Source organism: Letharia lupina (assembly GCF_014066315.1).
Source record: "Letharia lupina isolate WasteWater1 chromosome Unknown contig_4, whole genome shotgun sequence".
NCBI classification, from domain to species: Eukaryota; Fungi; Ascomycota; class Lecanoromycetes; order Lecanorales; family Parmeliaceae; genus Letharia; species Letharia lupina.
In genome coordinates this window covers 1890684-1913705 of record NW_023502973.1, presented here as the reverse complement: position 1 = coordinate 1913705, position 23022 = coordinate 1890684, and the positions used below count along the sequence as shown (strand labels likewise).

The following is a 23022-nucleotide window of genomic DNA, read 5'->3' as shown; positions in this document are numbered from 1 at the left end:
GGCAAAGTTGATGGTAGATGATTGAAGTACGCGCTGTTGGGCGGCCTCGAAATTGGAGACAGCCCTGAGGTTGCAGCTCAGAGCAATGCAGCTGCGCTTCGCTTATCGAAGGGAAACATTGGTTTTTCATTCGCATGAAGCCAATATCAAGCTGCTCTGTGAAGTGAACGTGTTGTGAAGAAGTTGGTGGAGTTGCGGAGTAGATGGGGGGGTTAGACTCGGTACGAGTAGTGAGTCGTCCCATTGAAGGCTCACTAGCGTGTTGTAGGTTTTAGCCCTCGTAGTCCGCAGTGAATCGCTCATCAACAACATCATCCTCTTCCTATTATCTAATGTATAGAGGCTTCTATCCTACTTATTATACTGTGGGCCCCCAAATTTCGTCCGGTGCTTCACAACAAATTCGCAACAAAGGGTCCACTTGCCTCGCCCTGAGGTTCGCTAGCCTGGTGCTCTTGCACATCTCCATAGAAATGACCATGCGGAAATCAACTCTTTCCTTGGCTCTCTCTCCATCTACTGGGTACTGATTCAGAATGAAAAGTCAATGAAGATGTGACAGGCCGTGCATGTTGCAAAAGAAGGATTGGATAAAAGCTGGTGCTTGTCTACAATGCCCATGGTTTTCAAGCAGGTTGAACAGAACGTGCCCTTTCTTCCCTACATCATGGCCCATCCTGAGTGGGATCATTATTGGCTGTCTCGATCCCATCGGTTCCTCGGTTTCGCCTTCCGGGTTTCCGCTCCTTAGAACATCGAAAACTCGTAGGCATAGTCAGCTCGACGAATGGCTGTCTGGTATCAGAACCATATCTGGTCTTTCAAATGTCAAGGGTGTTCACCCGTGGAACCAATGATGTATTTTCATAGGGACACGCAGACAAGCATGCTGGGTCATGACTTCATGGATTTGCGGCTCTGGGCGCTCATGAGGCTGCTCCTACAAGCAGAGTTACCTCTTCGTTTTGACAACGTATGAACGGGCATGCGTTCTGCATTGCTGAGTCTATACAAATAAAACTTCGGGGATGAACTGCTTCTTTAGCATGTGTCCACCGTGTCAAGGGTTTGTTCCTTCATCAAGCTATAAGTCTAAGATGACATGACGCAGGTTGGGAGATACCATTTCATGAGTTTGTCACCATATGTTTTGAGCGATTGTGTCAGTATGAGGAGACTGCCCCCCACACCAAGCTGTCTTCCTAAGTGGACCATTCACAAATGAGCCCAGATTCTAGAAGACGAGGCCCTACATGCTTGTTGCTTCAGCGACCCTAATGAGATACAGTTGTAGTGAAGTACAGATATGAAACGGTTTGCAAGAGAGATACCAGTCACCATTGCATCTAGCCCTGACATACGTGATTGAGCTCAAACTGTCGACACGAAGACTCTGGGATCTCAGTAAAGTCTTCAAGGTCCATTGATAAGTTTGGCCAATGAGGCGGAGGTTCGGATTATTACATGAAGAGGCGAGTAGATTAGAAGGCCGTGGTAGAGATTCTGGGGCATGAAAGTACCAGCTTCCAAGGTATTAAAAAAGGTCTCAAGAATAGTAGACAAATGGTCCGCGAGTACTTTGCGAATTTGAGGTCGCCTTAAGTGCTGCAATCGGTTCAGGCCGCGAAATCGGTGTACCCCTGAGGTGGTACATGCAGGACATTCGCGCATTCGCATGATTTGCGCCGGTAGTATTGGTCAAAATTTCCAGAAACTTACCTCTATCATTTGTTACTGTCTTTCGCGCCCTCGAAACGTAACACGTTATGGTTCCGATTGCGTGCCATGGAGATGGCGATTGTGTATCATGCTATGTCAATGAGATTCTTGATTGCTACTACGAGCTGTCTCGGTCTCCTGATCTAAAACCCTCACCGAGTATCAACTGTCTATTTGAAAGGCTTGTTGGATTATGTAGTAGGATACCCGATGAGGCTACCACAGCACAGGTCTGTCACACTGGGTACACCGCCAACAACAGTACCTTACATGAATCAAAAACAGATTCTGTCAGACCCCAAAGTCGTTGACATAGCTCCTCATTTGCGAAAGCTTTGCTCGGATGGCGAATATCAACTCGAAGCTCATTGGGCGCGAAAGGTGTGTTGCTGCAAAACACACGAAGAAGGTGGGTATCTTGCCTTTCACATCTTTTCCTTCCGTGCAACGCTAGCTGACCTGAAGGTTGTAGCGAATGAGATGTTGCTCACATTTCCCTATCATGGAAACTACGTCGACCTCGTCCGTATGGAAATGAACGCCATTGCATCCGTGAAGCCGGATTTCGCCACGCGAACTTTTGCTTTCCTTGGCTCAGGTCCACTTCCTTTGACCTCTCTTTGCATCAGTCATCATCTTCAAAGCGAGTGCGTATCCTGCCATAATGTCGATCAAGATGCGACGGCCATTACGACGGCCGTTACATTGTGCCGCGCCTTGGGTCACTCTCCGGAAACTATGTGCTTCCAGTGTGCAAGCGCCGGTAGTCCAGATATCGACTTGGGATGCTTTGATATTGTCTATTTGGCCGCTCTAGTGGGCGGTTGCAGCACGCATAAACACGAGATTATGGCCGACGTCGTCAAGCGGATGAAGCCAGGAGCACTGGTTGTGATGCGCAGCGCGCACTCGTTGAGACGCCTGTTATACCCGGTCTGACGACCTCGCACGCCTCCGATTACCAGGCAAAATCTACTGACACTACTCATAGGTAGTCGAAGTCACGGAGGACATGGCATCAATCGGGCTAAGACCCTTATTGGTCGTACATCCTTACAATCATATTGTCAACTCGTGTGTCATAGCTGTCGTCGAGTCCCCATGTGGCTGCGGTCCGTGAGATCTGCCACTTTTTGAAGCAGATGTTGCAGATTCGTTATGCAGAGATGGCACAGGTGACGAAGGCTCATTTGCTTGACACTCATGCCGTCTGATACGCGGTTCCAAGAGATGATGGCGGGCGAATACTTCTGAATTGGTAGGGCGCTTTAGGAGAGATTGTGCCTAACATTGAAAAAGCAATCCACTGTGCAAGCCACTCGTGTCACAGATAGGTTCATATCGCTCTTGCAGCCACGACCTCCCAGTCCCTCAGCTCTTTCCAGGTCTCGACCAGTGCAATGCGGCCCCCAGTCCATCCACTGTAGTCGCCTTTCCCGTCCTCGAGCAACACGTTTTGTTTCTCTATTCGTATTCCCGCCTCCGCGACCACCTGCAGGATCTCCTGACGTTTCTCGGCGGTGACTTCGATATCGGCGTACATCAAGCTGACATGCGGTGCCCAGGTCTCCTTCACCCAGCTTGTCGCCGCAGTCATACCACCATTCTCCACGGCAGTAGAACGCACGTGTGCCCCGAAAGTCTCTAGGGGTCCCTTGCTCACACTTAATATAAGTTTCTTGAAGTATTGAGCCCCCACATCGAGTGACTCAAGGCAAACGTCGACATTGACTTTCTTCGGCAGCGGTAGATCGTCGAGCCATCTTTGGGCTCGCTTGTTGCCGCTAATGTCCGGAGGAAGCGTTATCTCGGAGGTCAGTGTCATATGTGGCTCGAACACAACATTGTGGAGTTCGGGGAAGAGGGAGGGGATCTTCGTAGTTACGAGGTCAGAGAGTACGAGTTGGATTGGTGAGTCGCTGGGTGGCAGGAGCCATAAAGAGCACCCTAAGGAGTGTATATCAGTGGGCTAACTCGCTTCGACGGTTGCTGAAGTACATACCTGGCATAGTTGCATCCGCAGCGTCTCGCGCTGTACGACTATTATTCGTTTTGGGTCATATGTAATAAACCGTTCTGGACGTGCTTTCAATGGTCTCTGCAGGCTAGGACAGGAAATAGAGTGAAGCAAAAGTCGTGAATTGAGGAAACCATGGGATGAACATCAGACGACCTCAGCCTTGGAAATTCTAAAGTAAATTCGCCGGTCGAACAGAGGGACGAGGATATCCTCGACGTTCTCCCCCGAGGGACTTCGGGTCTCTAAGGATTCCGCCCAGCAAATTTTCCTCCTTTTCACGACTATTGCTACGTCTTTATGCGTGCGTTGCTCAAAGTAACAATGAAACGCGTTAGCGCGCGGCTGTTCCCCGGATCATCGGCCACGATCCTTCGGCTTATGTTTATGAGAGCAGAAGGTACTACTCCTAGGAGAGCCAGTACTTGTTCCGGCACCGAGGGTTGCACAAGGACATGGCGAGGCTATGCGGTTGGAAAGAGTAGCAACCTCTTCGTCTTACTGATCAACTTGATGTTACCACCTTTCTTGGAACCTCTGCTGACTATACAAAATGGAAAGGGGAGTATTACGCGCGTGTTGTTGCTTCTGGTGCCTCTTTGAATACGATACATTGAGTTTGAGGTTCTGTCTTTTACGCTGCTCACGTCTCTCTTACAAACCTCCGTCTTACACCAGAACTCTACTTAGCAGCTCGTATCTGAGCACTCCAGATCAATGCTTCTAGAGAAGTAATCTCCAGGGCGTGAAGAAAGAACTGATATAAGATTCCACTGCTTTTGCACTCATACATGCTAGCCCAGCTCTTGCGTCGGTGTTCCAAGTCATGGCTTTGGTTCTGAGTGTACTCCCGAAAGCTACGTTTGTACTTCTTGGTGTAGCTAGTGGACTACAGCGCATTTCGGAGATCATACCAGAGTCTAGATGAGCATGGAGAGTTAATACCAATTCGATTTCCGTCCGGCGTTGATTGATAGCTCCACTCGTACGTTCACCAAAGACTCATCCGACCTTCCAGGCCGCATTCAAGCTGCACAGCAGACCCGGGACCTTGTGGTCTCATGATGTTTTCCAACAAGTCAGCAGTAACGGTCGCACAAACTATGCACGTAGGGGCTGTGCCTACACCCTTGTTACGGGCACGGAGGCCAGAGCAGATGACCCAAGAATGCTGGCAAGGTGTCACTTCCTTTTCAATGACCGATGGCAACCATGACATGTGACATGGTTTGAAATTCCGTTCACCAGTAGAGAAGAATGTCGCTTTCCATCCTGAAATGAGGCGAATACTTGAATGAAATGCATCAATACTTACGGATGAAGCCATGAGCAGTTGAGGCGGACTCAATGGGAACTCGGCATCTCGGATCTCTCGGTTGTGGCTTTTGGGCTAGGCTTCCCGCAAAGGAAAGTCCCAATGTGGCCTGCGCTAACACTCATCCTGGAAGCGTTCTCGCGTTTATCCTGGTCCAATAAGCGTTTCAGGAAGATGGAAGGAGCTATTGCTACTTTACGCCTAGGCTATTATTATGTTATTAAAGTAGTAAGGTAAGTAAGTTCATATATGTATTGGCAGCTCGTCTTCCATTCAAGATTGTTACTGTTTGGCTTTGCTTTGGCTTTGCTATCTCATCATACTTCTCTTTCCTCCTTTCCTCCTCTCCTCCTTTCTCCATCCCATCTCAGCTGTGCGTCTCTTAAATCTCCCTCCTCCTCCTCTGTCTCGACCTCCAAACTTCTAGTCACCCTTTCCTCTCCTTTTGTACTATCATATCGTCAAATTCGCGTGGATCCTGGCCTCTAGAACGCAGAAACCATGGGACTCGGGCATTTCCTGACTGCACTGACAGTCCTACCTTCTATCGTGTACTGCCAAAGCCCGCTTACATCCTCGAAAAGAGGCCTTGTTTACGTACCAAGTGAGAAATATCCCCAAGACGATGCCAATTGGGACTCCCCAACTTCCGACCTCACTTGGTATTACAACTATGGTTCCAAGCCTTCTCCCGCCTTCGCAAATTTTCCCAAACTTCAATTCGTCCCTATGCTTTGGGGAACGGGCAATTCGTCCACTTTCCTCAGCGACGTACAGTCCCAGATCAAGTCTGGAGCCAACATCACATATGTTCTCGGATTCAACGAACCTGATGGGGATTCCAGCACGTACGTATATCCAGAACGATTTCTTCCTCTTTGGGACCAAACTTCCATCGCAAGACATGTCTCGGGAGCCAAAGGCTTCTTTCAACCCTAGAGACTAGTCTCAAGAGTTGAATCTCTTGCTTGATGAAGGGATGCTGACTCCGAAAACTTATCTAGCGGGGGCAGTGATATTCCAGCAGAGACGGCAGCCCAGATTTGGATGCAGCAGATTGAACCCTTGGCCAAGCAGGGTGTCAAAATTGGAGCCCCCGCATGTACAGGGGCTGAAACTGGCCGTCAATGGACTCAGGAGTTCTTCACAGCTTGCAGTAATTGCACAATAGATTTCATTCCAGTGCATGTAAGTAACTTTCCTAGCCCTTTGTTCCTAACGCATACCCTGATTTGCAATTTTGATCTTGAACATTCAATTGCTGACTGTAGGACTTGCAGTGGTATGGCGATTTCCAAGGCTTAGCAAGCCATATTGGTGAATATGTCGGCACGTTCAACAAAACCATATGGGTGACCGAGTTTGCGGATGCCCATGTTAATCTCCAGGAATCGCAGACGTTCTACAATCAAAGTTCCAGTTACTTGGACCGCACCGAGTAAATGTTTCTTACATCACCAATTCTAGTCAGACCACTAATCACCACTGCAGAAATGTCACCCACTACTCATATTTCGGCGCTTTCCGTTCAGACGTGTCCAACGTTGGTGCGAATTCAGCCATGCTCACGCAGGATGGGAAGCTCACAGACATTGGGAGCTGGTATCTCGGTGGAGGCGAGACGGGCAGCGTGCCCAAAAGCGCTGCGTATCGGAAGACTGCGTTCATTCGTTCTAGCCTCCTCGTGGGCTTGACCACCATGTGGTGCGTACTGTGAGAGAGATGACTATCTTTGAGCCAAATAGAATCGATACTTAGAGGCCTTGTTGGTCAAATAGAAGGATCATGGGAAACGGAGTCGTGGCAGAAAAAGCGTGGGTGGGCTCGAGCCCTTCATTGTCTCGCATGGGCTCCAAGCCGCACAAAATCAGCCAACGTGGACATGAATTGAATGTTCGGAAGTGGAACAATCATTGATGGTGCATGAAGACATCAACGATTGCACACCGGATTATAGTTCTTGAATCTTCATTCGTAATGTGCACGCATAAACCATCCAATAAGGACAGTATGGATGACAGACGTCAAGGAATCAACTATATCTCGTAGGCAATATGTGCAAATCATCTTGACGCCCCTGGCCATGGTCTTACATGCAAAACCGCTGAAACCCAAAAATCCCCATCTAATGCTTCAACCTTGACCTCCATCATGACTAATATGCTTGCCCACGATAACCCATGTGTGGTACGGTCGGTTGCCGCCTTGCAGATGGCGAAGTGGCGCCGTCACTTTCTCGGCTGACTCTCCGGTCATGCCCGTATCCCATATCTGCAGCAGAGCTGACTAAGAATTCCGAGCTCTCATCGGCACCTCGAGGTCGCCGAGGTGGCGGCGTCTCGTCTCGATAGGGTTGGACCGTATCGTAGCTTCCCCGGCTAGAATAAGTACTCAATGGGTAGCTTTTCGCCTGTGGATCCTTGACGTCTTTGTAATCCGTTGGGTCGATGAGAAGGGAATTGCGAGCGTCAAGGGGAGTCAGATCGTCGAGATCGCGGTTGATCCGCTCTGAATAATGGTCAGTGACATAACATAAAGAATTTTGAGGTCTAGCAAACTTACCAGCCTGTTTCCTCTGCTTTCGGTGAGGATTCTCCCTAATGCACACAATTATCGCGTTCACCGCAATCAAAATAGCCAGGACCGCAGTCAGGACGGACTGTACAGCGATCAAAACCACGCCGGTGATTGTCTTGGTGGATTGCGCGATTCCAAGCTGTTCCACGAATACCATAATGCAAACGACGGAGAGCATTCGTACAACCTGGATTACAACGTTGATCCAATTTCCAGCGGTAGTCGCGAAAGGTCTAGTGAATAGTACCAGAGCGAGCATGACAGACTCGATGATCAACTGCCCAGCTGTTTGCACCAATCCGTGGCCATTGCCGGCGGCAATAACGCATCCTTTAGCGAACATGTACAAGATTGCAGGCATGAAGAGCCACCAATAGCCTCGCTTGTAGTTGTCGTAGAACAAGCTGTACTTCCGCCACGTTTCCTTGTCTTCGAAAAGGATCGCAGTGTCGCCCTCCATTTTCTTAAATTTTTGAGCGATCTGCCAGATTCGAATGGTGAAGAAAGCGAGGACCGCAGTGAACAATGCGAGTGTGACACCCGCAAGAACTTTGGCAGCCCAGGAGTCACCGTTAGTGAACTGATAGATGCAATAAAGGGTCCAGACACCGTAAAGAAGGAGGATCAAGTTGGTGATCGTCCTAGCCAATAGGCCCCAATACCGCTTGCGGAAGTTGGTGAGTTTTTTAGGAAATGAGCCAAATAAGGCCCATGTCTCAAGAATGACCTTCAGGAGAAGAATACCGACGGCGATAGCGGCGATGACAATGGCAAATATCAGAAGGACAGTCATGAACGTATTGGCCTGAGGGATGGTGAGCTGCTCAACATAGCCCTGGATACCATGCACGATGTGAGTGACCTTCGAATTGCCAGAGCTTGTGCCATTACCAGCAGCAGCGGCAGCAGTGCCTGACTGAGTGCCATTGATGGTGGTCGATGTATCTCTTGAAAATAGTTGAGGTTCAAAGAGAAAATCGTTTGCGCGTCTCGACACGATTCCTGAGTCTGACGTCGGTCCAGTAGTGTAAACCAAACTGGCATTTTTTAAGTACTGGACATTGTCATCTGTTAGGTTGCCGCCGGTCGCCCGCCTGAAATTGTCAATTGATGTCTGCATCGAGTTCCATGGGATAAGACCCCCAGAAAAGGCAAAGTTTTTGGAGAAGCTTCGATAGATTGGTGGATATTGGGCGCTCAACATTCCGTTCATGGCTATTGATTGAAACCAGCCAACGACGTCTCCAAAATTAGGGCTTGGGGCGTGGCCACCGGCTGTACCTGCACTGCCGATGGCTGAGATGCCGGTGAGTACAAGTGCGGCCCCCGCAACCCCTACCGCGATATAAGAGACTGCAGGAGATTCCACGGTCTTGCCATTGGTCACGTCTGACTCTATGCATGCTAGATCTTGTCCGCCATCAAGCGCCGTCAATTCCAATTTGGCTCCTCCTTCGAGATCAGGGACATTGAAGGCTATCGAGGGTATCTCACTCGCGTAAGACGGAGGAACGTCTTGCACACCCTGAGCTGCGAATGATCCCGCTGGGACTAGAACAGGATATCAGCACCGGAGAAGTCATGATATGCCTGTCTCAGAAGCTCACCAGGACACAGTTGATCAACTTTGTTGCCTTCGTCACATGGATTGAAGGTTTTTTGGTACACCTGCTTGCCATAGGCAGTGACGTACAAGGCAGCAGTGACATTCTCGACTTTTGAACTGGTACCTGCTACGTCGAAAGTTATCTGCTGAGTGGTGCGGTCATATTGGATATTGAGGACTGTGACTGTAATGTCGGAACCGGCCATGCACGTCGTGAAGCCTGTCGTTGTTAGGACATCGTTGGCTGATACAATCATTGTCAGAGCCGCAAGAAGTGCTATTGCAACCAGCCATTGCGAGGAAAGTTGGGGCGACTTCATCCTCAAAAGGAATTGCGAGAAATATGGCCCAAAAAATTTGTTATATGCAGCGCGAGATGCTCAATAGGAGGCCGTAAGGTTATATATGCGGGAGGATATTAAAGGGTGTTGTATATGGCGAGGGTGACCGGGGAAGTTTGGAGGCGAACTGTTGCTATCACCACTGCAGGGTATGGACTCGCTCGATCCAGATGAGAGTACACACAAAGCACGAAATAACACGGAGGCTTTGGATCAACCAGAGCGTCCCGTTAAATGCAGTTACCAGCAGAAGAAAGGGCGTCGGCGTAGATATTCAGGGGCGAACAAAGAACGAAGTATAGGCTGAAAGAACAATGATAGACAAGACCGAGGACATTCAGAAAGAGTGTGAGGAAAGAGTGTGGAATACGGAAGGACAAGCGCAATCTAGAGTAATGAGTGATGGATGGGAAGAGGAGAATGGAGGAGTCGTAAGCAGAAGACTCGAAACTTCAGCCTGTCTCCTGTCCAACTACTCATGGGCACTGACGGGTCGGCAAATGCTGACTGGCAGCCAATCAACTTGTACCACCGGCGGGACCTCGGGGAGATGCGACTTTTGTAGTGGATGAAAAAAAAGGCATCCCGGAAGTTACTCACATGTAAGGGTGAATATTAAATATACGATCATCAACCTAGATTCTATCAGGCTGTGTGTCTACGAGTAGCATATTTAGCAAGTGGTGCCTTGGTCATATCTAACCTATGGCACTCAACAGCTTCCACCGTCTGTAGGACCACCTTTAGCCAATGAGCTTCTTATCGGCTGGCGCATGCAGTCGAAAGATTAGGAGATTCCAGTGTGCAGAGAGGTACAAGTCCTTGGCTTGATGACTGCCTTTTTGCACTGACATGGGTCCTTTTCCCGGGGTTTGGCATGGCCATGGCCTTCGAGTCCTTCAGACTTTGGTACTCATTTATGAACCCAAAAGGCGACTGCGGCGAATGTACCGAGCAGCAATCGTTTTTGGAATTAGGCATCGCTCGCCTTAACGCAGGGAGTCATTTATCGTATTATTCCCATCTCAAAATCTCATCTCTCTCGTCCTGCCTCTTCTCGTTCTCGCATCATATTCCATCCACTGAGCGACTCCCTTTCTGCCATTGAGGGTAAGTGGACCAGGGTTCATGACATGGCAGCCTTCGTATGTGACTGCGAATGGCGGCGCTTCTGGGTCCATTAGCACCAAAGCCGTAGGTAATGGGTACAATTGTAATGCCCCTGCATAATCCCACAGCACAGGACGATCGGAGGGTGGAAATGGTGACAAGTATCCCTGGTCTAGTATGGTTTTCACAATCTTACGTGCTGTTTGTAGGTCCGATGAGACTATTGATTTTGCGGATTCTCTAGCTTTAGAGATCGGGATGTGAGATTCTGCTGTCTCAACCGCAATGTCGACTTCTGTACCCTCGCTCGACTCCTGCCCTTCCTCCATTGTTGTTGCGTCTCCATTCCCCATTTGATCTGGCACAATGTTCGACTCAGGTTGTGTCTTCGCCTGAAGGGGCCGAAATCTCACTGCATTGCGACGAAGTCTGCCAGACATGTCATCACGGAAAAAGACGATCTCTTGCGCGGGTCCAAACAAAGTCAAACGTGTTGGATTTGTAGACCAAACGGCCTCTCCATCCGTCTTCTTGCCTGTCGCTTTTTCTGCCTCACTCCGTGCTGTGGCAAATGCGCGTTTGATCCTGGTAGTGAAAATATCCGGCACACTGTTCCTAGGGAGTGCTGTGGCAGCCCCAGCGGAGAAAGCAGAAGCCCAGGGGTCGTTGTCTCCAGGCACGAATACAAAGGTGGTGTTTTGAAGCATGGTCGGATAGTCTGAAACGGCCGCGGCGAGGGAATCGAAATACTCCTTATATTCGATACTCCCACCACTAGTACCTCCTGTCATAACCGCATTTTGAACGAAGTTGCCCATGAGCACCACGACCATCGGAGTCTGATCGGCTTGCTCCGCGGCGTATGAACCGAGAACTCGTTTCAGCGCCTGCAGTGTTTTTGCACTGTCGAGCACAACCTCGCCGCAGATCACCATTCTTGCCCTGCCCTCCGCTAGATCTTCTGATGAAGCTCTTTTCAGTACGTTTGTTTCCAATCTTCGCATCGCTGAGCCAGCAGCTCTCTCGCTTCCAACACCGAGGAAGTCAACCCAGCCGAAGCCTCCTCCTGCATTCGTATGGCCGTCTTTACCGGCACCGCTGACGCCAACTGTGACCTCACGGCGTTCGCAGGGTGGCCCCCCAACAGAGAAGGCAATGAACTTTCCACCAACAGTACCACCCACTCCACGATTGCCGTCTAACCCAGGTCCAGTGCTTGAACCTTCTTCCTCATACACTCCGTCCACCAACACTATCATTCCGGGAGTAAACCAAGCGCCATCCTCTGGGACTGGCCTGGCATGTTGGATGTCAACGGCGATACTCCCTGTAAGGTCATTTATAGTCAACACGCCGGTAGGAGATATCGTTAACAGTCCGAGCAGGAGGTGACTGCTACCGCTGCGGCCCAGAAGATTGGCAATGGGTGTAATTTTATACGCTTGCTGGGTCGTCGCTATGGTTGACGAAAACCGTTGCAGGGAGCTTGTGCGCGCAGACGCCACTGACGACGATTGAAAAGACTCATTGCGCAGCAACCGCTGATAAATGAGATTGTAACGATGGCGGAAAAGATGGGTCTTGTGTGAGGGATCTGGCAATAACGAAGGCGCAGTCGAGGCTGCTTCGAAGTGCTTTTGGTTGACATTATATGTCAGTCTTGGCTGTTCGAATGCTCCAACGATCTTCAGCCACCGTCTAGGATCTTCGGAGCTGGTGGTACCTCCATCGTCGTCAACGCCCAGAGCAGACATCCCAAGGCGTGCTCCGCTGTCCTCCCTACTCCATGCCCAAGGCCTTGAATTTGAGTCTGTAGTATCTCCGTCAGTTTTTTCGAACGCAAAGCTTCCTTGACGGCTGGGTCCCCCCTGTTGGGAAGGCTCTCCCCCGCTCATAGAGCGCTCCATGTTTCGCAGGATGCTCTTCAACTCGTCTCCCTCGCCTGGTACAATTACACCACCACCATTCTTTTTCCAGCTTTTGGCAGCCTCGTCCAAGACTTTTTCTGCCAGACCCTCCTCCCGCCATCCTGAACCGCAATGCTTGCCTATGAAGGTGGCAAACGCTTGTAGCGCTGACGATGTGAGTGTGAGACTGTGCTTCTTTGTGAATGTGCGGAAAGCCAAAGGTCTTAGAGTAGCTGGTGGTAAAAGTATGGACAATATTGATGGCTTCGAGGGCTCCGGAGGTTTGGAGCTTCGGATAGGATGAACGGGCGTGCTGAAGGCTGGCGATGATGAGGGAATGAGACTTGGGTATGCAGCTTTTTGAGTGGCGCGGAATAGAGATGCTGTGCGAGTCCTTGAAGCATGGGTTCCTCTATCCATAGCTTCTGTATTCATCGTTTGTGTGCTGCCCTCTCATGAAAGAAATCGCTGCAATGCGGGGGGCAATGGAGCCCGACGCGTCTCACACCGGACGCGCCCCCCAAAGTGATCGCGGAACGATCCCGCGAGCGAACCTCTCATTCAGTTCACTTTCGGGCCTGATTGACAACAAGATCAAGCAACTAACGCGCCTTGAAGTTAACACTACATTTTAATTCTTCACTCTTTTCCACAATCATAAGTACTTTTAGGCCTCTACCTCTACGTCAGCTCCAGCCAAGCCCGACTTTCACTGTAACTACGTTTTCCACATCTTATCCGGCTTCAGATCGTGCAACTCTTCACCACGGCACCATGGCAGAAAACTCAGAAGTCCACTCAGATCTTGCAATTGTCGACACTGGTGTCGATATGAATGGCGACGGCAAAAGTCAGCTCCGAAATATCACAGCGCAGGCGACCCTTAAGTATTCAGTCAAAGATTACAATGCTGCTGCAGAGCTCTATTCCCAAGCAACCGAGCTACAAGCTGAGATCAACAGCGAACTATCGTCAGAAAACGCCGACCTACTTTATGCGTACGGGCGATGCCTCTATCATGTCGCGGTAAAAAACAGCGACGTGTTGGGCTCCAAGGTTGGCGGTGAGAGACGCGAAGAGGGCCACAAGACGCCGGGCAGCAAGAAGCAGAAAAGGCAAGAAGCGATCGACGAAGCCGATGGGCAGCAAAAGAGGATCGCCGAAGAGGTCGTGACAAAGGTTGTTGGAAAAAAAGATGCCTCGATTCAGCCAGGCGAAGAAGCAGAGAGAAGCAAACCATACTTCCAGTTCACAGGCGACGAAAACTTTGATATAGCGGATGAGGAGGAGGAAGAAGTTGCAGAAGCAGACGCAGATGACGCCGAAGACGCTGACGAGGAAGATGACTTCGTCAATGCCTATGAGGTACTCGATCTAGCGCGCGTGCTGTTGTTAAAAAAGCTCGAGGAAATTGAGAACAGCAGTGGCAAGGGAAATGAGAAAGGCGAGTTGCAACGAGTCCAGCAGCTCAAGGAACGTCTCGCAGATACCTACGACCTCCAAGCTGAGATATCACTTGAAGGAGAAAGATTCCCCAATGCGGTCGTGGACCTCAAATCTGCGCTGGAACTGAAAAAGGGACTCTTCCCACAAGAATCAAGCCTTGTAGCAGAGGCCCATTTCAAGCTATCTTTGGCTCTAGAATTTTCGTCTGTAACGCAGCAGAAAAACGAAAACGGAGAAGTGGAATCAAACATTGACGCACATGTTGATGAATCAATGAGAGAGGAAGCAGCTCAAGAGATGGAGGAAGCCATTGCCAGTTGTCGGCTGAGGATCGAGAAAGAGGAAGCGATGCTTTTTGATCCACCCGAAGCTGGTGAAGATTTTGGAAATCCTAAAGTCACGAAGGGAGACATCTCTGACGTGAAAGAAATGATCGAGGAGATGGAACAGCGGGTGAGTGACACGGTTAGATTCGATTGTAAAAGATTCCATGCTCACATCGTCTATTTTAGCTCGTCGAACTTCGCCAACCCCCCGTATCTATCAACGATCCAACCGGTATGGGAACGATTGATGGCTCAAATCCCCTCAGCGGCATTCTAGGATCCATCCTCGGCGAGTCTCCAGCAGCTCAGAAGGCGAGGTTAGAGGAGGCGTCGAAAGGTGCAAAAGACTTGACTAACCTTATCAAGCGGAAGAAGCCAGCGGAAAGCGAAGCGTCCAAGGCTTCTGAATCTCGTAGCATTCAGAGCAATGGTAAGAGGAAGGTTGATTTCAGAGACGAACTCGAAGAGGTGAGCATTGGAAAGAAAGCGAAGATCTCCGGCGACGCCGAGGATTGAGGGTCCAAGTCTTTGAACTTCACGAGAGGTTTTCCCCCGTCCAAGGCGGATAGGAGGATAGGCCGTCCGCGATGATCTTGCCTTCACTTGCGAGATACCATTGTCGTGGCTGTACATAGCATAGTCTTCATGGGGTGAGAGTTAAGTGGGGAGACAAGTTACCCACATACCAATGTACAGCATCATTATAGCATTCTTACAAGTCATTTGTTGAAAAGGTATTGAAACTTAGAGGAGGGGTATTGTAATATCGAATCGTCAGCGCCAACTCCTATAGCCCAAATCAAGACTAGCCAGCCGGTCCATCGTCCACTCCATACTCCATACTCCACTGATGGATCTGAATTTCGTAAAGGTCGTCAATCAATCGTTATCTTCCATCTTGAAGGTCAGCGCTGCCTTGAGTCCATCTCGGTTGAGCCCCCAGCCATTAGCTTTCTGAACGACTTCCCCTGCCTTCTCTTCACTGCCAACGACGGACTCCACACGCCCGCAAAAAGATCCTCGCACTCGTCCTCATCTTGACTGTCAAAGTCGACTGCATCCTGGGAGCTAGCATCAATCCCCTCGTGTTGCAAGCTCGTGGGAGGCAGCTCCAGCTCATCGTTCTCCCAATTCGAGGAGGAGCATATCATCTTCGTCTCGAGGATGTATTTCCCGACTTTATACCTCTGCGACTCTTCCTCCGCTCCATCGTACTTCCAACCTAGCATAGAGTTGCAAAAAGCGCACCGCACATCGCTGACCGTGTGCACTCCTGTAACGAGCTGCCGTGATGAAGGGGCGTCGGTCTTTGTGTTTTGCAAGCACAGATCAATCGCAGCTTTGGAGACCTGGCTGGATCCTGACAGCGCCAGGGAGGGAGAAACTAGATAGGCTCTTCCGTGACGGCCGGTGAACCCTTTGCTGATGATTTGGGAGGTCAGGCAGACGTCAGTTGAGCATTTGGCGCAGCGAATGTGAGAGGTATGGCCATTCAGATAGTTTCCGACAAACCCGCTGGCAGGATCTGTCGATTGAGTTGAGTCCGTAGAGCTAGTCGAGTCTGTGCTCTCTTTGCGCCGGCGGAAAGGGATAGAGGGAAGGAGATAGATTGGGAAAAGTGACATTGGAGAGGAACGAGTAAACATCTTGAATTTGAGGCTTCCAGAAACGGCTCGTGAGGTATGAGCTTGCGTCTTTTGAAGGTGATGAGAAGAGATTAGGTCAGGCGCAAAATGAATACTAGCGGTCAAAAAACCTCATGTGTCATCCGCGTGATCAACTTGACAGCCATAGTGATAAAGTTACAGACAGCTCAAGAGATAGAAGGAGCAATGCGAGAAGTGGATGTAGAGTTGGGGTTACAAATCATAGCCATCGATTATCACATGGGACGAGTGGAGCTCTTATTTGGACGCCCCTTTTAGCAACATAAACAGTATAGGAGAAGCGGGACGAGTTTTGCTAACAGTTACGACTAGACCAAAAGATGATTACTAGTGATCCGTCAGTAATTAGTAACTTATACTACCTTAGCGAGTAGCAGCGGCCTTCTTTTACTGTATATGTACGGTAAATATACGATTGTTTTATTGAGACGTGTTAGTAGGCCACCTCCGTCTTTAGACGATAAAGAATGAAAAACGAACTAAATAATTAACGATTATATATCTTAGTACGTATTAGTAAAAAATCGTATCGAGTTAAAATAACTGTAATATTTTTAATACGTTTTATATATTAAAACCGTTGCAATACCGTTACGATATCGTTCTAGAATCGAGAAACTATTATAAGATCTAAAACTATTTTAAAAAGAATAAAAAATTAAGAATTCTATAATAATAGTTAAGGTATACTAAGAAGAGTTAGATATTTATAATAATATTTAATTATATAAAGTAATTTATATAAATCTATTATTATTAAGATATTTATATAAATATTATTATTCTATTAATTTATAAGTTTAAATCTATAAATTAAATTTATAAAAAGTAATTAATCTTTAAATCTAATTTCGAGATTAAATTTAACTCTCGAAGAGTAAAAATATTTTAATTTAAGATTTACTTAGAATTATAAGATTAAATTTTATTATTCTTATATTATTTAAAAGCGTAAATTATATTCTATAATTTAAAAAAAAAATTAAAGATTTTAATAGAAAAAAGAGAAGTTATATTAATAATATTACGGTTTTAATAATCTTACTTATATTATAACCCAATTAGACTTAGCGTACTAAGGCCTTTCGGCCTTTCTATCTTACTATAAAACTTATACTTATAATAATTCTATATAGATAGTATTCTCTTTATACTATAATATAGAGTTATTATATATATTATTAAGTCTCTAATATAATACTATCTATCTTTCTTCTAGAGCGATAGCGATTTACTTACTAGTTATATTAAATATATAATTAAAAAGAGAGTATATTATTAAGAAGTTAGTAGTTATAGCTAAAGAAGCTTACTACTTAAAAGATTATTTAAAAGAAAATCTTTTATTTATATAAAGGCTAATCTAGCTAGATTAAATAAAAACTTAAAAAAAAAATATCTTTAATATACTAAAAGAAATAGATCTTAGATTAAATCTTCTTTATATATCTACTAGTTTAATATTAGCTATATATCCCTTAACTTTAAATTTTAATAATACTTAAAGTTAAATCATTATAAGTAAGTTATAGATATATTATCGTTTAGAAGAATTTGAGAATTTTAATAAGAAGGTTCTAAATATTAGTAAAGCTAAATTATTCACATAATGTAAGAGAAAGCGTTCTATCTTTAGAAGATATATTATTAAATTTAATTTAAGTTATATCGAAGTATAACTTATAAATATTATCGAAGAAGAGTTAATTATAATCTTTATCTCTATTTCTAACTCGCAGAATTTTATAGAAAGCGCTATTAAAACTTTTAATACTTAATATAATAAATTAAAGATATTAATAGAAAGCTTTCGAATTATTAATTATAATATTAAGATACTTTAATAATAAAATAAAGAACTCGATTATAATATCGCTTAAGCTAAGATAAAGATATTAATAATTAACACTTAGCTAAGTAATAGTAATAATTAATTATTTTATAAGCGAGAAATTAATAATAGACTTCGAGGTTTATATAATAGATATCGTATTAATATTATAAAACTTATTAAAGAAAATAAGAAACTTAAGTAAGATTTAAGATGTAAAGAGTAATAGCTGAAGAAGTAATAACCTTATATATTAGCTAATTTAAAAAACTCCGATAAGAAAGATATAGAGATTATATCTCGTTAGTCGAGTATTTTTATTAGTAATATTCTCATTAATAGCATTTATTAAAACTTACGCTATACTTCTACTACGGATTATATAGAGGATATAGAATTAAATAAACGATATTTCGATATTTCGAATTTTTATAATATTAACGATCGAGATAAATAGAATAGCTAGCGTTAATATCTTAAAGCGAAATTTAAATAAAGTATTATAATCTTTCTTATTAAACTTAAGAAAATCGATTATATATAGAATTATTATAAGTTTACTATATATAATATTATTAAAATAAGAGTAAATAAAGATATCTTAGACTTATATTAAATTATCTAAGAAATAATCGACGAATTAGATAATATATTCGAAATATATAATAAGATTACTAAATCGAATACTAAGATATTCGATTTTAAATTTAATATAAGAGTAATAGATAAGAAGAAATCGTTTAAGAATTTCTACGCACGATTCTCTATAGCTATCACTTTCTTAAGATTCACTAATATTTATAAGATATTTAATCTAAAACGATTAATCTCTATACGTCTAAGATATCGAATTTTAAGATAGCCTTTTAATACTTTTCGAGAATTAGTTATTTTTCTATAAGTATTAAATATAAATCTTCGAGCTATTAATAACGCGTTAGACTTAAAAAGTAAGAAAGAGATTAATAAAACTAGTAATAGTTGTAAAAATTCTATTCTCTCGAATAATTAGCGTAATCCTTCCTTTACTAGAAGAAATAATAGTATTATTATCGAGAATTCCCGTATATAAGAATATAAGTATCTTAAGCTATTAATAGATAGAATCTAAAAAGAAGATAGATATTTTAAATACTTAAAAATTAAATATCGTTTTAGCGATAATAGTATTTTATATAAAAACGCAGAGCTATTAACAAAAGAATAGGTCGATATAATTTTAAAAATTATCGACATAGAGAAGAACGTCCTCATCGAATTATTATAAGAATCGAAAAATTAAATGTCTCTAGCTAAATCGCCGCTAGAGATCTAAAAGCTTTATATATAAGAATTAAAGAGTTAGAAATAGAAAGGATACTCGCTTTCGTCTCTCTATCCGCGTATACTATTATTACTAAAGCCTCTTTATAGAATAGATATTAATTAGACTTTTATAGAAAAATTATTATATTAATAAAATAGATTAAGATTAATTATCTCTCGAATATTAAAGCTTTAATATTAAACTTTATAGATATATCTTTTATTAAAGTAAATAAGCTATTTAAAATAGTATTAATATAATCTTATAAATTACGACTAGTCGATAATAAATCTATCTCTATTTTTAATATTATATATATAATCTTAATAAAACTTATTTTAGAAGATTATATAGAAGAACTTTAATACTTAATTATCTTACTAGAATAATTTAATATTATTTTAGAAATATTATAATTAAAATAGTATAACTCTTATATATTCTTTAGATCTAAAACTATTATATTTAATTTAGATTATTATATATTTAACTATTTATTATATAGTAAACCTATTACTATTTAGAGTAATAATAAGTTTTTAAAAAAGAATTTAAATTATATAATAAAGATTATATTTAAAGAAAAGAATATAATAAAGATCTTTATCTATATCTTTACTAAGATAGTTAAAAAATTAGAGAATTAAATTATTACTATATAGTCTAAAGACTTTAAATAATTTTTTAACTTTATTAATAAGAAAGCGAAGTTTATTATTAATATCGCCGCTATTATAATAGAAGATTATAAGAAATTCTTTTATAAGTTAAGAAAAAAATCTTTAATTATAGAATAGCTATAAGAATAAGTTTTTATAATATATTACGAATAACTAGATATTTAGAATTTTATTAAAGTTAATAAACTTTCTCTTTATCGCTCTATTAATTATAAAATATATCTTAAAAAAGAAGCTATTTCACTATCGAAAAGGGCTTATAGACTCTTTAGAGACTAAATATTAGTTATAAAGGAATATATCGATAAGATATTAGAGAAAGACTATATTAGATTAAGCACTTCTCTCTACGCAGTATTTATTCTAATTATAAAAAAATTTAATAAAGGATTTAGATTATGCGTAGACTATAGAGCTCTTAACGTACTTACTATCTCTAATCAAAATACTTTTCTATTAATTAAAAAGACTCTTACTAAACTATACGCGACGAGGATATATAATAAATTCGATATTATAGCCGCTTTTAACGAAATTAGAGTAAAAAAAGATTATAAGAAAAAAATCGTATTTCTTACTCGATATAGCCTATTCGAATATATAATAATACCTTTCGAGTTATATAATACCCTTACCACTTTTTAGATATTTATTAATAACACCTTACGCGAATATCTAAATATATTTTATACTATCTATTTAGATGATATTCTTATTTATAGTAATATTAAAGATAAGTATATTTAGTATATAGAAAAGATATTAAAGAAACTTTAATAAGCTAGTCTCTATCTTAATATTAATAAATACGATTTTTATATTATTAGAGTTAAATATCTAGAATTAATTATTATAACGAAAGAAGTAGAAATAGATATAAAGAAAATTAAGATTATTACTTAATAAAAGAAATTTAGATATATTAAAAATATATAAGTATTTCTAGAATTCGCTAATTTCTATTAAAAGTTTATTATAAGATACTCTAAAATCGTTATATTTCTAATGAATTTTACTTATACTTAATAGAAGAAAGACTTTATCTACTTATAGATTTAAGAATATTTTAAATAACTCGCTTTTAAAATACTTAAGAAAGCTTTTATTATTATCTCTATATTTACTTATTTCGACTCGAATAAAAAGACTTAGCTAGAAATAAACGTATCTAATTTTATAATTATTATTATTTTATCGTAAGAAGATAAAGACGAAGTATTTAGATTTATAATATTTCTCTCTAAAAAGATATCTTTTATAGAGTATAACTACGATATCTATAATAAGAAACTTATAGCTATAATATAAGCCTTCGAGAAATAATATTCTAAACTAGTTAATACCTCTATCGAGGATTTTATTAAAGTTATTTTAGACTATAAGAACTTATAATACTTTATATTCTTTAAATAACTTAACTCTCGTTAAGTAAGATAAGCGAAGTTTCTTTTTAAATTTAACTTTTATATTATCTATCGTTTAAGAAAATAAAGTATTAAATCTAATAGTCTTACTTGACGAGTAGAAGATCTATTTAAAAATAAGAATAACGATTATACTCGTTATTAATATTATATAATTCTTAAAGATAATAATCTTAATAAAGATATTAAAAACGTTATATATCTTACTATTATACTTCTAAATAATATAAAAGAAAATATTATCTCTCTAATTATAATACTATATAAATTTAGTAAATAAGACGATATTAATAATAAGAAGTCTAATAAAGAATTATTATTAAGGGTCTTAATAGAGATTTCTTAAGAGAAGTTTATAGAAGAATCGAGAGAAGTCTCTACTACTAATACTTCTTAATTATTATATTAAATAAAGAACGCTTATAATTATAATAATATCGCTTAAAAAATTATTTAATTAAAGATATTTAGATAGAGAAAACTATTACTTAAAATAATTAAAAATAATCTTAAGCTGAAATTAAGTAATTATTATTTTTATAACGAGTTACTATATATTAATAATAGATTATATATATCAGATATTTCCGAATTATAAATTAAGATCATTAGAGATATTTATGACTTTTTACCTAAAGGCTACGCTAATAGATTATTAACCTACGATAGATTAAGTAAGTACTACTATTAGCTAAGAATAACGAATTTCGTTACCCGCTATATCAAGAGCTATCATATCTATAAGAGATCTAAAACTTATAAAAAGAGCAAATAAGGTCTTCTTAAACCTCTACCCATTCTCGAATAATATTAGTAAAACATTTTTATTAACTTTATTATATTATTACCTATCTATCTTAAATATAAGCGCTTCTATTAATATATTATAATAATTATAAATAAGCTTAATAAAAAGAAGAAATTCGTTTTTTTAGACTTCTTAGAAGTAAAGGTAATAATTTAAACCTTTATCGAATTCATATAGCGAGAGAAAGAATACTTATTTACTATTATCTCGAACCGAGGTACTTAATTTATAATATATTTCTAGAGAAGACTATATAAAAGAATTAAGATTAAACTTAAACTCTCTATTACGTTTTATCTCGAAATTAATAAATAAATAAAGAACGCTAACGCTATTCTAAAGTAATATCTTAAAGCTTATATTAATTATAATTAAGATAACTAAGTAAATTTATTACTAATAGTAGAATTTAAAGCTAACTTCGATAAGAACGCCTTATCAAGCGTATTATTATTTCTTCTTACTAAAGAATATATTCTTCGCTTAAAAATAGAATTTTTTATTTCTTAAAATTAATTCGCTAATTAAAGAGTAAAGAAAGATATTAAATTAGCTAATAGATTTATTAAAAAGATAAATATTATAAGAAATTATCTAAGAAGTTAGCTTAAATAATTATAAGCTTTATAGAAGAAGTAAACTAATTATTATTAGCTTTTAATATTAAAATTTAGAGTTAAAAATATAATTATACTTAATAGAAGAAATATTAAAATTATATACTTTAGTAAATTACTAAATTATAAAAATTTCGAATTATTTAAAATTATTAAAGCTTTAAATAATTTCGCTTACGAGTTAGAACTCTCTACTTCTATAAATAATATTTACTCTATCTTTTATTTATAACTACTATATCTTAATAATAGCGATCTACTATCAGACTAGATTAAACCTTTATTATCTTCTATCAATATTAACAAAGAAGATAAAATTTATAAT

General features: G+C 41.1%; 7 protein-coding genes across 7 annotated transcripts; 3 read left to right on the top strand and 4 right to left on the bottom strand.

The window, feature by feature from the left end:
- Nucleotides 1-2062: 2062 nt before the first annotated feature.
- On the top strand, nucleotides 2063-2917 carry HO133_008083 (uncharacterized protein; the record flags this gene model as incomplete). The annotated part of the gene is made up of 4 exons (XM_037298951.1): nucleotides 2063-2128; nucleotides 2185-2652; nucleotides 2711-2835; nucleotides 2884-2917. The coding sequence occupies 4 exons, from the start codon at nucleotides 2063-2065 to the stop codon at nucleotides 2915-2917; spliced, it is 693 nt and encodes a 230-aa protein (XP_037156287.1).
- Nucleotides 2918-3055: 138 nt separating this feature from the next.
- Nucleotides 3056-3728, bottom strand: HO133_008082 (uncharacterized protein; the record flags this gene model as incomplete). The annotated part of the gene is made up of 2 exons (XM_037298950.1): nucleotides 3056-3666; nucleotides 3722-3728. 2 exons carry the CDS (start codon nucleotides 3726-3728, stop codon nucleotides 3056-3058), a joined length of 618 nt encoding a protein of 205 aa, XP_037156286.1.
- A 1824-nt stretch (nucleotides 3729-5552) lies between these two features.
- Nucleotides 5553-6768, top strand: HO133_008081 (uncharacterized protein; the record flags this gene model as incomplete). Its single annotated transcript, XM_037298949.1, has 4 exons — nucleotides 5553-5899; nucleotides 6056-6239; nucleotides 6332-6489; nucleotides 6543-6768. The coding sequence occupies 4 exons, from the start codon at nucleotides 5553-5555 to the stop codon at nucleotides 6766-6768; spliced, it is 915 nt and encodes a 304-aa protein (XP_037156285.1).
- Nucleotides 6769-7206: 438 nt separating this feature from the next.
- HO133_008080 (uncharacterized protein) lies at nucleotides 7207-9491 on the bottom strand (the record flags this gene model as incomplete). Its single annotated transcript, XM_037298948.1, has 3 exons — nucleotides 7207-7559; nucleotides 7614-9179; nucleotides 9236-9491. 3 exons carry the CDS (start codon nucleotides 9489-9491, stop codon nucleotides 7207-7209), a joined length of 2175 nt encoding a protein of 724 aa, XP_037156284.1.
- Nucleotides 9492-10600: 1109 nt separating this feature from the next.
- Nucleotides 10601-13027, bottom strand: HO133_008079 (uncharacterized protein; the record flags this gene model as incomplete). The annotated part of the gene is made up of 1 exon (XM_037298947.1): nucleotides 10601-13027. One exon carries the CDS (start codon nucleotides 13025-13027, stop codon nucleotides 10601-10603), a length of 2427 nt encoding a protein of 808 aa, XP_037156283.1.
- A 339-nt stretch (nucleotides 13028-13366) lies between these two features.
- Nucleotides 13367-14880, top strand: HO133_008078 (uncharacterized protein; the record flags this gene model as incomplete). The annotated part of the gene is made up of 2 exons (XM_037298946.1): nucleotides 13367-14491; nucleotides 14551-14880. The coding sequence occupies 2 exons, from the start codon at nucleotides 13367-13369 to the stop codon at nucleotides 14878-14880; spliced, it is 1455 nt and encodes a 484-aa protein (XP_037156282.1).
- Nucleotides 14881-15269: 389 nt separating this feature from the next.
- On the bottom strand, nucleotides 15270-16010 carry HO133_008077 (uncharacterized protein; the record flags this gene model as incomplete). Its single annotated transcript, XM_037298945.1, has 1 exon — nucleotides 15270-16010. The coding sequence occupies one exon, from the start codon at nucleotides 16008-16010 to the stop codon at nucleotides 15270-15272; it is 741 nt and encodes a 246-aa protein (XP_037156281.1).
- Between the last annotated feature and the right edge of the window lie 7012 nt (nucleotides 16011-23022).